The sequence below is a fragment of the Cnephaeus nilssonii genome, assembly GCF_951640355.1.
Source record: "Cnephaeus nilssonii genome assembly, chromosome: 6".
NCBI classification, from domain to species: Eukaryota; Metazoa; Chordata; class Mammalia; order Chiroptera; family Vespertilionidae; genus Cnephaeus; species Cnephaeus nilssonii.
The window spans coordinates 81,248,699-81,261,201 of record NC_137077.1 but is presented as its reverse complement, the minus strand read 5'-3'; the positions used below and the strand labels follow the sequence as shown (position 1 = coordinate 81,261,201).

Here is a 12,503-nt window from a genome sequence, read left to right as displayed (position 1 = left end):
ATTCTCCCCTTAAAATTGATGGATTAATTGTTTCCTCTTTTGTTTTCCCAAAGCCTCTGAGTTTCAAGGGTGTCTCTGTCACCTTTATTTCTCTAGTGACTGGTACAGTCCCTGTCTCCGAATACATGTTCAATAAATAAATATTCAGTTTGAAGCATTAGACGATGTTTTCCTTGGTCACTGATTCATCCAACAAAATATGTATTAAGAAGTATTTATAGGCAAGGTGCTGTGTCTTATGTTGTAAAGGTACTGAAAAAAAAAATCAGATGCCCAATTTCTTAGGAACTTAAAATATAGTGTAGTAAGGAAAAAATAAGTCATGTGTAAAAGTAACTGCAATGCATGGTTTGAAGTGTTATTTTCAAAGAGAGTTGTGTGTGATTGCTTCCTGCTGGGGTTCAAGAATGTCTTCTTATTGACTAGGGAAATAGTCTTCCTTATTAAATAGCTCAAAAGCTGTGATTCAAAACTATGTTTCTTTTGATGTGTCACAAATTAGGTTAAATTTTATTCTAGATCCAAAAAATGTCTCTCTCCTTCGCTTTAACTTGGAGTATTATTGTGGACTATTAGATTAAAACACGGCTCAGGGTTATGCTGCTACTTGCCAAACAGTCCACCTTTAAAGTACAGAAAGTTTTATTTGGTGCCTTAAGGTATGAATTTAATGCATTCCCTGGTTTTTAGAGAACACCTTAAGTGATAAATCCTTTACATGTTGCTACAAGTTATTCCTAATTGCCATTAGCAATAGGCTGTAGAAAGCTTTTGACAAAAGTTAACAATAATGTCATTGAAATGAAAAATCCAAACGGCATTTAACTGAGAATTTTTAAAAACTTCAGCCAGCATAGTTTGAAAGATCAGCGCTTAATTGTAGTATTTAGGCCAATAGTATTTAAAAAATCAGCAGATTGCATTTTTCCACATTAAGGGGTAAAATGTTAATAGTGTAAGTGGTTACAGATGTTAACTGATGGTCACCAGCAGTTTTTCTCTTTTTGTTTAGACTTGGATTATCACTTGCATTTATCTTCAACTGCTCCTCTTTAATCCTCTCGTCAGAACTACAGGGATCTGCACGAACCGTGTCACTGATGATGTGAAAGACGTTACAAAATTGGTGAGTAAAGAATGCTTTCAATAGCTGTGACCCTTTTTCTTGTGCTTTTTGAAAAATATTTCATTTTTCCTTGCTCCAAATAGGCATTTTTCTAAGACAAGGAAATCATTGAGTTATCTAAAGGGCTTATAGGGAGAGCAGGTGGGAAGACACTCAAGGTCATAGAGAATCTGTTGATAAGATGGGCCCATGGCACACTGCTGTATTGACTTTGTTTTTTTGCTGGTCTTTTCATCTCATTCACAGGCTGTGAAGCGAGGTCCCTCCCTGTGTGCTGATGTGCCAGCCCTGGCTACTTCCCCATTAGCTCTTTAGTGGGTTCCTCAGCATGTCTTATTTCCCTCCACATGCCTTCCTACCTTTCTCTATCAAGCCTACCCAGTGGAGATCTGAGATGGCCATTCTCCCCTTTCCAACAGCTGGGAGACCCTGTCCCATATGGGTGTGTATTTGTTCCCTCAGTGAACATACTTGGAGGAGTGGCTAGTTGCCCAGATGTTGACCAGACTCACTTACATTTGTCAGTGGAACTCTTCCCTCAGCAAAAGCCATTTCACACTCATGCTGTTTGGCAATGCCAGCTTCATGCCATGCTTCTCTTAAAATGCAGACCACAGAGGCAGGGGGCATAATACCACATCTGGAATGCATTTTTCCCAGCTCTGACGATCTAGGGGAGATTGTACATGCTCATTTGAGTTACGGAGTGTGATTTCAGGATGAACAGCATTTGAAAGGCATTTTTGTAAATTTCTGGTTCAAAATAGTTGAGGACAGTTAGTTATTTGACTGTTGTCTAGAGAACAGAAATATGTGAGATGAAAAAAGAAATGAGAGTTGTTGTAATATGTACAAAAGAAAGAAAAGTACATTTGTGGAGATATTTATCTTTCCTACTCTAGATATACATTTTCTTGTTTATATGATTTTGGGTTCATTAAAACAGAAGTTTAATGCTATGATCAGAGTTTTGCTAGCTTAGCCTCAGTGCAGAATTAGCAACACACACCCACACCCACACCCACACCCACAGGCACACACACAAAGTGTATGAAGATAGGCTGAGCATATCCAAGATTAATATAGTACTTAAGAGGGTACAGGTTTAAAAGTATTCTTGATGCAGTACCTGAAGATGTAGTAACATGTGTTATTTGAGGGGATGGTGACCAAAGCAATGCATCATTTTCCTACCATATACCCAGCTAGGTACTGAGTATAGTGGTGGGGATAAGGGTGGAGTACATTTATTTTTATTTTGTATTAGTAGAAGACACTCATTAAATGTTTGTTGTTGAAAGAATTAAGGATATACTCCACTGAGGTGAGAATTATAGTCACCTGTGGTGCTTATTAAAGTTACAGCTGTCACGGTTCTACTGATTCGTAGGTCTGAAGGAGGGCTCAGGGTATTTACATTTTTAGGACATTTCTGAAAGGAGGTTTACTGCTCTAGATGGTCTGTTCTGTCAAATTTTAAAGACCAAAATGTCTTAACTTTTATTTAATCTCAGTTTTTTTTATGGCTAGTTTTATCGTTGTTATTTAGATTTATATGGATGTCAGATACATATGTGTCCCCAGTATATGCTAAAGGTGGTAATTCAAGGGGCTGCTGGTAGAGCTGTGAAGCTGAGAATGAGCTCGGGCGATCTGCAGGGGTCCTGGGGAGCAATTTTCAAATATGTGGGCAATGAATCATAGTTGGGAGATGATGGTGTATCTGACCACAGGCCAAGCATATCCAAGATTAACATGGTATTTAAGAAAAATTACCTGTCCAAGTTGTGTGTGTGTGTGTGTGTGTGTGTGTGTGTGTATTAATCCTTACCTGAGATATTTTTTTCATTGACTTGTAGAGGGGGTGAAAGGGAGGGAGAGAAGTGGGGAGAGAGAGAGAAACATCGATGTGAGAGACACATCCATTGGTTGCCTCCTGCATGTGCCCCGGCTGAGCAGGGGATCGAACCTGCAACCCAGGTTACATGCCCTTGACGGGGAGTCGAACCTGGGACCCTTCGAGTCTGGGAGCTGATGCAACCATGGCCAGGGTCATTAACATTATTTTTTGCTAAGTGTTTGAGGATACTACTTAGTGACCACCACTTCCTGTGAAATGTCAAATCGGTGTTTTCAAATGGCATACATTTCTATACTAATAAAAGGGTAGTATGCTAATTAGACCGGGAAACCTTCTGGACGTCCTTCTGGACAAAGCCATGGTGGTGGGGCCGAGGCAGAGGCGGTTAGGGGCGATCAGGCCAGGAGGGGAGGGCAGTTGGGAGTGATCAGGCCAGCGGAGGTGGAGAGGAGGGAAGTTGGGGGCGAGCAAGCCGGCAGGGGGGGCAGTTGGGGGCGATCAGCCTGGCAGGGGGGGTCAGTTGGGGGCAAGCAGGCTGGCAAGGGGGGTCAGTTGGGAGTGAGCAGGCCAGCAGGGGGGGTCAGTTGGGGGTGAGCAGGCCAGCAGGGGGGGCAGTTGGGGGCGATCAGCCCGGCAGAAGGGTGCAGTTGGGGGTGAGCAGGCCAGCAGGCAGAGTGGTTAGGGGTGATCATGCAGGCAGGCAGGTGAGCAGTTAGGAGCCAGCAGTCCCGGATTGCAAGAGGGATGTCCACAGGGTTCGGGCCTAAACCTGCAGTTGAACATCCCCTGAGGAGTCCCAGATTGGAGAGGGTGCAGGCCGGGCTGAGGGACCCCCCCACCCCCGCACGAATTTCATGCTCTGGGCCACTAGTATAATAATAAAAGCATAATATGCTAATTAGACTGGACGACCTTCCAGACGAAGCCAGGGCTACGAGGGAAGCCTGGGTCCCGGGTGTCAGAGGGAAGTCTGTGCTGGCAGCTGGGGGAAGGAAGGCCTACTCTGGCATGAATTTCGTGCGTCGGGCCTCTAGTAGGTATTATAAGAACCTTCCAAGATTTTCCAGTCTTGTCTTTAACAATTCGCTTATTTTCAACCTGTTACCTATCTGTTCATAAAATGGAAAATGGTAAGAAGCTAAAAAGAAAGAAGTGCCAGAAAGGGATAGTTATTAATATTGACATTAAAATATAATTCCTCCCCTCAAGGACAAGTGTGAAATCATTAAACTGGAAAGGGTTTTATCTCCCTTCTAGCAACTGACTCATGAAAAAATTTTTAATTTCAAGTATTGATCTAGTGAAATTAGCAAGTTTATTTCAGATTACTTAAAAAAATCAAGTTAATAAAAAATAGAACTCAGAAGATCACTTCTAATTGAATAAAGACCTCCATAATGCACAGCCTGTATTTCATAGAGTAGAAAACATAAAAATATAAAATAATTTCTGATATCAAAGTGGAAGATAAGCCATCTCTATGAATATATGAATGCATATCACTAACATCACAGAAACAACACAAAAATGGATGCCATTTAAAAGATTTCATGGTATAACATGGGACCCAACCTGAGTGAATACAGGGTGTCCCAAAAATATGTATACACACACTTTAACTCAATTTTGAAAATGAAATATATTTTAATGAACACTGCCTTTATAATTATTCAAAGTGTGTACACACTTTTGGGGTACACTCTATATATTGGTTAAGAGAATGGATTTTGGAATCCAGAAAACCTGAATTTTAAATATCAGTTATTTGACCTTGGACCAATTTTGTGGGTTAGATTAAATAAGAGAATGTATATACAGTAGGTCCTTGGGTTACGTCGGAGATCCGTTCCTACAGTGTGATGTAATGCGATTTTCGCTGTAAGTCGGAACCCACCTACATAAGCACCTACGTCACTCACATGGAGCACATACACAGCAGTAATGAAGTGAAACAGTAAAAAAAATTTAAAAGAAAGATAACAATTCCTGACCTTTACTTGTGGTAAATAAATAATAAAAAACATAAAGCACATATGTACATACATCGAAATGACGGAACTTTTTTTTTTATATATAAATAAATGGGAGATGGCGACGTAACCACAAAATGATGTACATCGAGTCCGAAGTAACCTGAGGACTGTCTGTATAAATCTTTACCCCAGTTATTATCCCATAACCTCCTTGTGCCTCAGTTTCCTCATCAGTATAATCTATATATATAAAAGCCTAAGCGACCCTTACGACGGAACAACCAGAACTACTGGAACGACCGGTCGCTGTGATGCGCACTGACCACCAGGGACCAGCATGCCAGGTGATCGTTATTTGCCTAGAAGTACCAGGACTGCTTAGGTCATAATACTGATAATGTTGTTTTGTGTGTTTTTTTTCATGTTTGAAAAGCTGTGTTTCCCATCCTTAAACTAAAATTCATTAATTTCGCTGAAACCGGTTTGGCTCAGTGGATAGAGCGTCGGCCTGCGGACTGGAAGGTCCCAGGTTCGATTCCGGTCAAGGGCATGTACCTTGGTTGCGGGCACATCCCCAGTAGGGGGTGTGCAGGAGGCAGCTGGTCGATGTTTCTCTCTCATCGACGTTTCTAGCTCTCTATCCCTCTCCCTTCCTCCCTGTAAAAATCAATAAAATATATTAAAAAAAAATTCATTAATTTCACTAATTCAAACAGCAACATGAGTGACTTGAGCTTTATGAACATAGATCATCGAAACCTCTCTCTAAAGAACTGTGGGGCTAAGTACCTTGACCCCAGTTACCAAGGCTGCTATCACCTAGCTGTGTGACCTGGGACAAATAGTCTTAATCTAGGATTCATCCACTTCAAACCTTTGCAAAATGGAACTCCAAATGACGCCTCTGCAGGCCCTATGTGAATTTCCGAGAAAAGGGTGCCTAGCGTTCATCTGTTTCCCTGGGAAGTTCCTGACCCCTCAAAAAGATAAGAACTACTCAGATAAACTTGGAGGCCCTTTTTAGCTTTGAAGTCCTTTTAGTACATAAGGATACTTCCTCAAAATGCATCTTTTGGAGAAATTCAGTAATGTCTTACCTAAAGGAAGTTGTATAGAATGAGAGAAATCGGTTTTTCAGGCATAACCTTGTTAAGTCCGATTTGAGGGAAAGTGAGTTGATAGTACATTTTTGCTCTGTGCCTCACAATCACTTCAACTGGAATCATTCCTTTGCAGTCTCTGCCAGTTCTGCCTTTACATTAGGTGGCAACTTGTACTGTGCCCACAAACCTTAGGTTTCTTTGCTTGGGTCATTCTCATGTCAGAGAAGCACATGACTTATGACTTGACTGTCATTTTTTTTTCGCTTCAGATTTCTTCTTGGACACTTTGTTCTTCCCCTACAGTCCCCAAGGTTTTCATTTGAAATCCTTCTGGCATGTTTACTCGGGATAATAGTTCATCTATTTACAGAACGTTTTGCTTTGTTTCTAAAAAATGTTGCAAGACTTGTTTTAAATGGCACACTCAGACCTACCTAAGGAAAGGGTCAAGTATCTGGGAAGAGGATGAATGGAACTTTAAAAGCTTACATCTTAGAGGACAGTTAGGCTCCAGCTTTTAGTGGCTGTGTTAATGGGAGGAATCCAAATATTGAAATAGTTCAAATTAGTTTCCATCTTACTTCTTCCTACTGTTGCCTTCATTCGTGATGTTTTTCCTTCATCTGGGGAATTTAATTAAATGTGACTTTGCTCTTTTAAAAACCCTTTTTATCTTTAAATATCTATTGAGTGGTTATTTGTCTTTCTCAAAATGCTTTAAGGCAGGTGGCTATCCCATCTGCATCTTGTAGACGTGAAATTACTCTGCCTTTTCAAGGTCAGGGTACAAATCAGTAGAAAGAATTGAAACTCAAGAATGCATGGTTTTCCTGGTCTTGTGGTAGCCACTTATTTTAAGTAGGTTACATTAATATTATGTAACTCTTGGAGTTTCACATAGTGGAAAATTATAAAAATTTCCTCAGATAACAAATTTTCACACTTTGAATGGACAGTTTTGGATAATTCTGGGTTTTATTCTTCTTCAAATACAATTTCTTTCAAATAGAATTACCACTGCATTAAAATGGAGGATTGGAATTTTTTGAGTCTTTCCATTTCTAGGTGAATTCTAAGCATATGTTCTCTTTAAAAGCAGAGGTCTCACATACTGTTTGACCCTTGAAAAACAATGATTCTGTAGCTGGAGTGTTTTTAAAGTTTATTTTTATTAGTTTGCAATACTTAGCATTAATTTCTGTTCCTGTGGTCAGTAGAAATGTCTTTATTTAAAAATAAAGTTAGGACTTTTAGTACTCAAAGAAAGGACAGAAGTGTACTGGAAATGATATATGTGATGGCTTGCTATATTGCCAAGCATGTCAGTTTTATGATGAAGAAAACATTGTGAGTTCTTTCTTTATGGAATAAACCACTTACATTCTATGTCTCCCACTCCTTGACTTGTTAAAGCAGTAGTTCTTGTCTGAGTACCCAGACACCATGCAAAGCACCCGGTATGGATTCTTTCCTTTAATTTTCACGACCCTAGGAGGTCATTTTTTTTTAGCACCAGTTAATTGGTTAAGAAGCTGAGGCCTACTGATAGTATGTCAGTTGACTATCCTCTCTTGTAAAGAGGAAGCTGAGTAGAGATTTGAACCCATCATTTCCTGTCTCTGTCTCTGGTCTGAAGCACAAGAACCCAGTTCTTAATTTACAAGGTCTTAATTTAAGATGTAAATCTCAACTGTACTGTAAGAATTATCATTGTAACCTATTGAGTTTTATTTTCTAGGTAGTAGTCACCTATTTTATGATTAGGAAGCCGTCATATTATAGAAGTGCAATTAGTACTACCTAACTGAAGTCATAAGGTGTGTCTGTGAAACAGAATTTGTTATCTCTTCTGTTTGAAAGAAGACAAGGGTCACCTAACTTTTTCTGTATTCTTCACTGAGAAAATATGATCCAGAAAAGTCTCGTGAAGTTGTCATCGAATTTTTTAAATAATTAATTAAGGTATTATTAAAAATAATCTGAATACCTTTGAAAACTAAAGGTAATTGACCTGGTTACTTAGATTTTTTATCAATATTAATAGAAGATGACTTATAAGGAGAATTTTAAAAAGCAAAAAGCTTTCTCCTGTTTATTTCTGAAGACTCAACAGCCAACATCACTCTAAGCTGTTGTACATGAGTGAACTATGACATTTAATTACAGGAGTACAGTTTGCTTGTTTTCCCTCTACAGCAGTGATTTGGATCTGATGAGACTCTGAAAATTGTGGACCCTTCCCCATAAAAGGGCCGCATTTGCACCACATTTTATGTACAATGTCAAAGGGGTCAGGAGCTACTACTATTGCATTTTCATTCTTACCTAGAACTTGGGAGAAACAACTGAGATAAATAAGTGTCTTGACAAGGATGTCTAAGCAAACACTGAGTTAGGGACATTTGGGGACCTCAGTGACATTTGAAGATCCAAAGGTTTTCAGATCCATGACATACAGAGGGAGTTAAATATTCTGAGTTGAATATTTCTACTGAGTCCAGATACCTGCAGGGCATGGTATGCAGCCAGTGTCTATCTGGCTTGCAATGATTTTTTTTTTTGGCTCAGTATCCAGCAGTTTTGCATGCTGTTCCTTTATACTCTACCCTCCCCCAGTGTCACTGAGTATGATCAATTCTTAACACATTTCAAAAAAGATAGTATATGAGCCCACATAGTAAAGCCAGCCCATTATCAAGTGACTTGTTTTTGCAGTTTTATGCATTTTACAGTCTGGTATAGTATTGACATCTTGGGACACCAAACTACAAAGTTCATTGGGATAATCTGGCCTTTGGTAAAATTTTCCATCAATTAGGCTCGACTTTATTTAATTTTGCCCTGAGCTTATTTTACTACAATATATTTATTTTCAAAATCTGTAGCCTTGGTTACTTATCCACTTAACCTACCAACAGGATACTTCCCTGGAGTCTAAACCACATTTCTGCTTTTTCAGCTCCCAGTCTCTATATAAATATTGAACACATGCTCAGCACTTGCCCAGTGGTCTTCTAAACTGTTTCCCATCTCTGTTCTCTCCTTGCTCCAATCCATCCTTCCAGACTGATCTTCCTAAGTTTACTATCCTGTTCCCTCTTAAACATTCAGTGCAATACTCCTGCTTACATGAGAGTTAAATCAGACTGATTTTTAGTAATTATCTAGTTCACCCTCTTCATTTTACAGACGAGAAGTAGAAGTTCCCCAGAGAGGAAGTGATGTCCCTCAGGCAGAAGTGACTTGCTGTGGGCTCTGGTGGCAGACCTGGTCCCACTGAAACTTCTCGGCCTCCCATTGGGCCTCCTTAGCCCAACATTCAGGGGCTTTCTAAGGTGGCTTCCGGTGTATTTCCTGCCCTCTCATCTGCAGAAGCCTGATTTTTCTGTCTCTGGTCTCCCAAAGACACTATGTGCTTTCCCACCGCTTTGTCTTTGCCTGTGACCCTTCCTCTGTCTAGTCTAATGCCCCATTCCCTTGTGACATACTCATTCATATGCCATGCTGGAGCACTAAGTATTTAAAATGTGGTCTTTAATTCTAAATTAGTCTTTATAAATCCACTAGTAATATTCTATTATGATTTCCATTTTACACATGTGGAAATTAAAACTAAAGTAGATTACTTGCTGAAGAGTTAGCATGTGGCAGGGCCTGGATCCAACCCGGGCTGTGTGTCCCCCAAAAACTAACTGCTTCAAAGGAACATCTTCCAGTTCCAGGCCATAGGCTCCCTCTGCTCAGAGAAGCTGAATTTATCACAGGGTTTTCTGTGCTTTTTGAATGCTGTTCAACAAACCTTAATGCTTAGAAAGTAATATAATAATTCACGAACTGACCATAAAAATCTACAACTTGACTTCCTAAATTCTCTCCCAAATGTAATTGGAAAGGAATCGGTGCACACCAAGAAAGTCACGAAGGAGAGAGAGAACTGTGCTGAGAGCAGCACACAGAGCCAGGATTTGCATCCCATCCCCACTAGGAACTCCTGGTGCCTGTGACCTCCAGGTGCCACTTAACTTCCCTGAGCCTCCAGGCCTTCATCCGTAAACTAGGTTTAATGATATACACCTCATGGGGCTGTGGTAGAGACCGTGTATAAAAACTTTTTATTAGTTGTATAGCATTTTTCAAAAGTATCATTACTTTTAAGCCCCATCAGAAATTAAATATTAAATCAGTTTAATGGAGAATTGTCTTTATTATTATCCATCCTTCAAGTGGTAAGGTATAGAGATTTTAGTGTGTTGGCCAGATAACTTTTTATGAGGTTTCTTTAACTTTCTTAAACAATTTTTTAATAGATAAATTACTAATAAAATGGAATTGGCCAGCATATTTCTTCCATTTTCTCTGCACTTTAGGTGTGTATACTCAGATCCTGAGTTTCTGAATACTGACTTGACCAGTTCTATATTTTTGGTTATGTAAGTTATATATAAAGAAGGGCCAGATTGTCAAGCAACTTGTGTTCAGAGCAGCTTGCCATGTCTCTCCATCTGGAATGGCTTTAATGTACATGGTTGGTTCATGATGAAAAAATGTTGCTGCTCAGTCTGATTCCAGCTTTTATACCTGCAAAGGCGTCAGCTGTGTCAGGGCTGACAGAACACGACTAAGTCACTTTGCTTTCCAAAGATGGGGATGAAGATCCTAAAGACAAAAGAAGTTACGGAAGTATGGTGGGAGAGGAAGAAAATTAAGTGTAAAAGGCAAGAGTGTAACTCCTAAATTAACAATTAAAAATACTGCCTCTGTGGCAGCCCAGACACATTTTCAACAAGCAGCAGGGTGCCCATTATATTATTAATTTGGTGGGGATGGCATGAGGAGAGATGATGGTGGCCTCATGAGTGGAAAATGCCCAGGACAAACAGGCAGAAAGTAGATGAAAACGTGCAGGGGAGCCAAGAGGCAAGGGAGGCCTTGCTGTCAGAGAGCTGAGTTCCAGTGCAGACTTAACACTGAATAGTGTGACCTTACTCAGGTTCCTTCACCTCTCTGAGCCTCAAGTTGTTCATTTGTGAAATACAGATAATATGTCACAGGGATCTGGGGATTGGATACAATCATGCAGCGTAAGTCCTTAATGAGCACAGTGCCTGACACCCAGTAAATATGTGGTAAATGTTAAGCTGGAGGCTGAGATGGGAGTGTGCGGAGGTACCACTGGAGGTAGAATTGTAGTGAGCACAGTGGCTCCCCCTCGACTACGTATTTTCTATCTGCAGTTGGGAATCTATGTATTTGGAAGGCTGACCTGTAGTTACACATGGATCTTCAACTTCATGGGGGTCGATGCCCCTAACCCTTGCATTGTTCCAGGGTCACCTGTACTTACTAGTATGCCTTTGCCTGGATTATTTTCTCACCAAATTGTTCTCAGATTCTAGAAGCTATTGGCAAGGCCAAGAAGAAACATGGGTTGTGTTATAGGACACCCTGACTAGGTCATCACCTGTCAGAGATGACATAGTCCAGCAAATATGTACAAGGTCCCAGCTTACTTTGGGGAACAGTAAAGATTTTAGAGACAGGATGAGAGGAAGATAAGTCTGCAAAAGCAGGGTAGATCCATTGAAGATGTAACAGTGCAAAACCACATTTTCACATTATATATTGTTTTAAGAGCCAGTGGGCTAAATCAATTGTTGGCTGTATTATTCAGATGGAAATTTTAACAAAGCTTGAAGGGTGGGGAGGCAGAGCTGGTGCTATATGTAAGAAAGGATATGAGAGAACCCAGAACTCTGTGTGCTTGGAAGTCAGTTGCCAGTATAGCTTTCAACATAGATTGAGTGTTTATGATGTGTTTGACACATTCCCTTACCTCAGTTCATGACTACTTGGCCTGAGTATCTTTATCTCCATTTTATATGTGAGAGACACCAAAGTGCAGAATTTAGATTTGTTTCAAATTCCCTGGTTCCAAATCAGGTGCTTGTTCAATTTATGCCACAATGACTGATGGCAATGTGTTAGATCTATTTTTAAAGCCTTTAAAAGAAATTAGGGAAATATTTGAGGCATCTCAGATGTTCAGCCCTAGGAAAGTGGATGAATTGGACTTTTCTAAATTATTTAAGTTATAAAGCATCTCCATCCCATAATTAGCATCCTTTAGAAGTTTTGCTGACGTTTTTCCTAAGAACAACATAGAACAGTAGTTCTCAGACTTGAGCACCCATCAGAATGGCCTGGGACTTGTGGAGTGAGAGTCTGCAGGTCTGGTGTGACCGGGAACTTGCATTCCTACCAGGTGCCCTAGTGATGTTGACATATTACTTTGTGAACTACTGATAAGGAAAACATGTTGTATTCCTGATTATAGGGAGGAATCATAGGAGAATAATCCCGGAAGGGAATTTCCAAGACCACAGATGGAAATTGCAGTTCAGATCATGTTTCCATAAGTAAATTTATAGTCCAAAGGATTT

At 40.1% G+C, this 12,503-nt stretch overlaps 1 protein-coding gene across 2 annotated transcripts in view; it reads left to right on the top strand.

The window, feature by feature from the left end:
- The window catches only part of KITLG (KIT ligand), a 90,086-nt gene that overhangs the window by 36,415 nt on the left and 41,168 nt on the right, over positions 1–12,503 (top strand). For both annotated transcript variants that reach the window (XM_079775194.1, XM_079775193.1), the window contains exon 2: positions 1,013–1,126. In XM_079775194.1, coding sequence (XP_079631320.1) covers positions 1,013–1,126 — 114 coding nt within the window. The remainder of the gene's footprint in view (positions 1–1,012; positions 1,127–12,503) is intronic.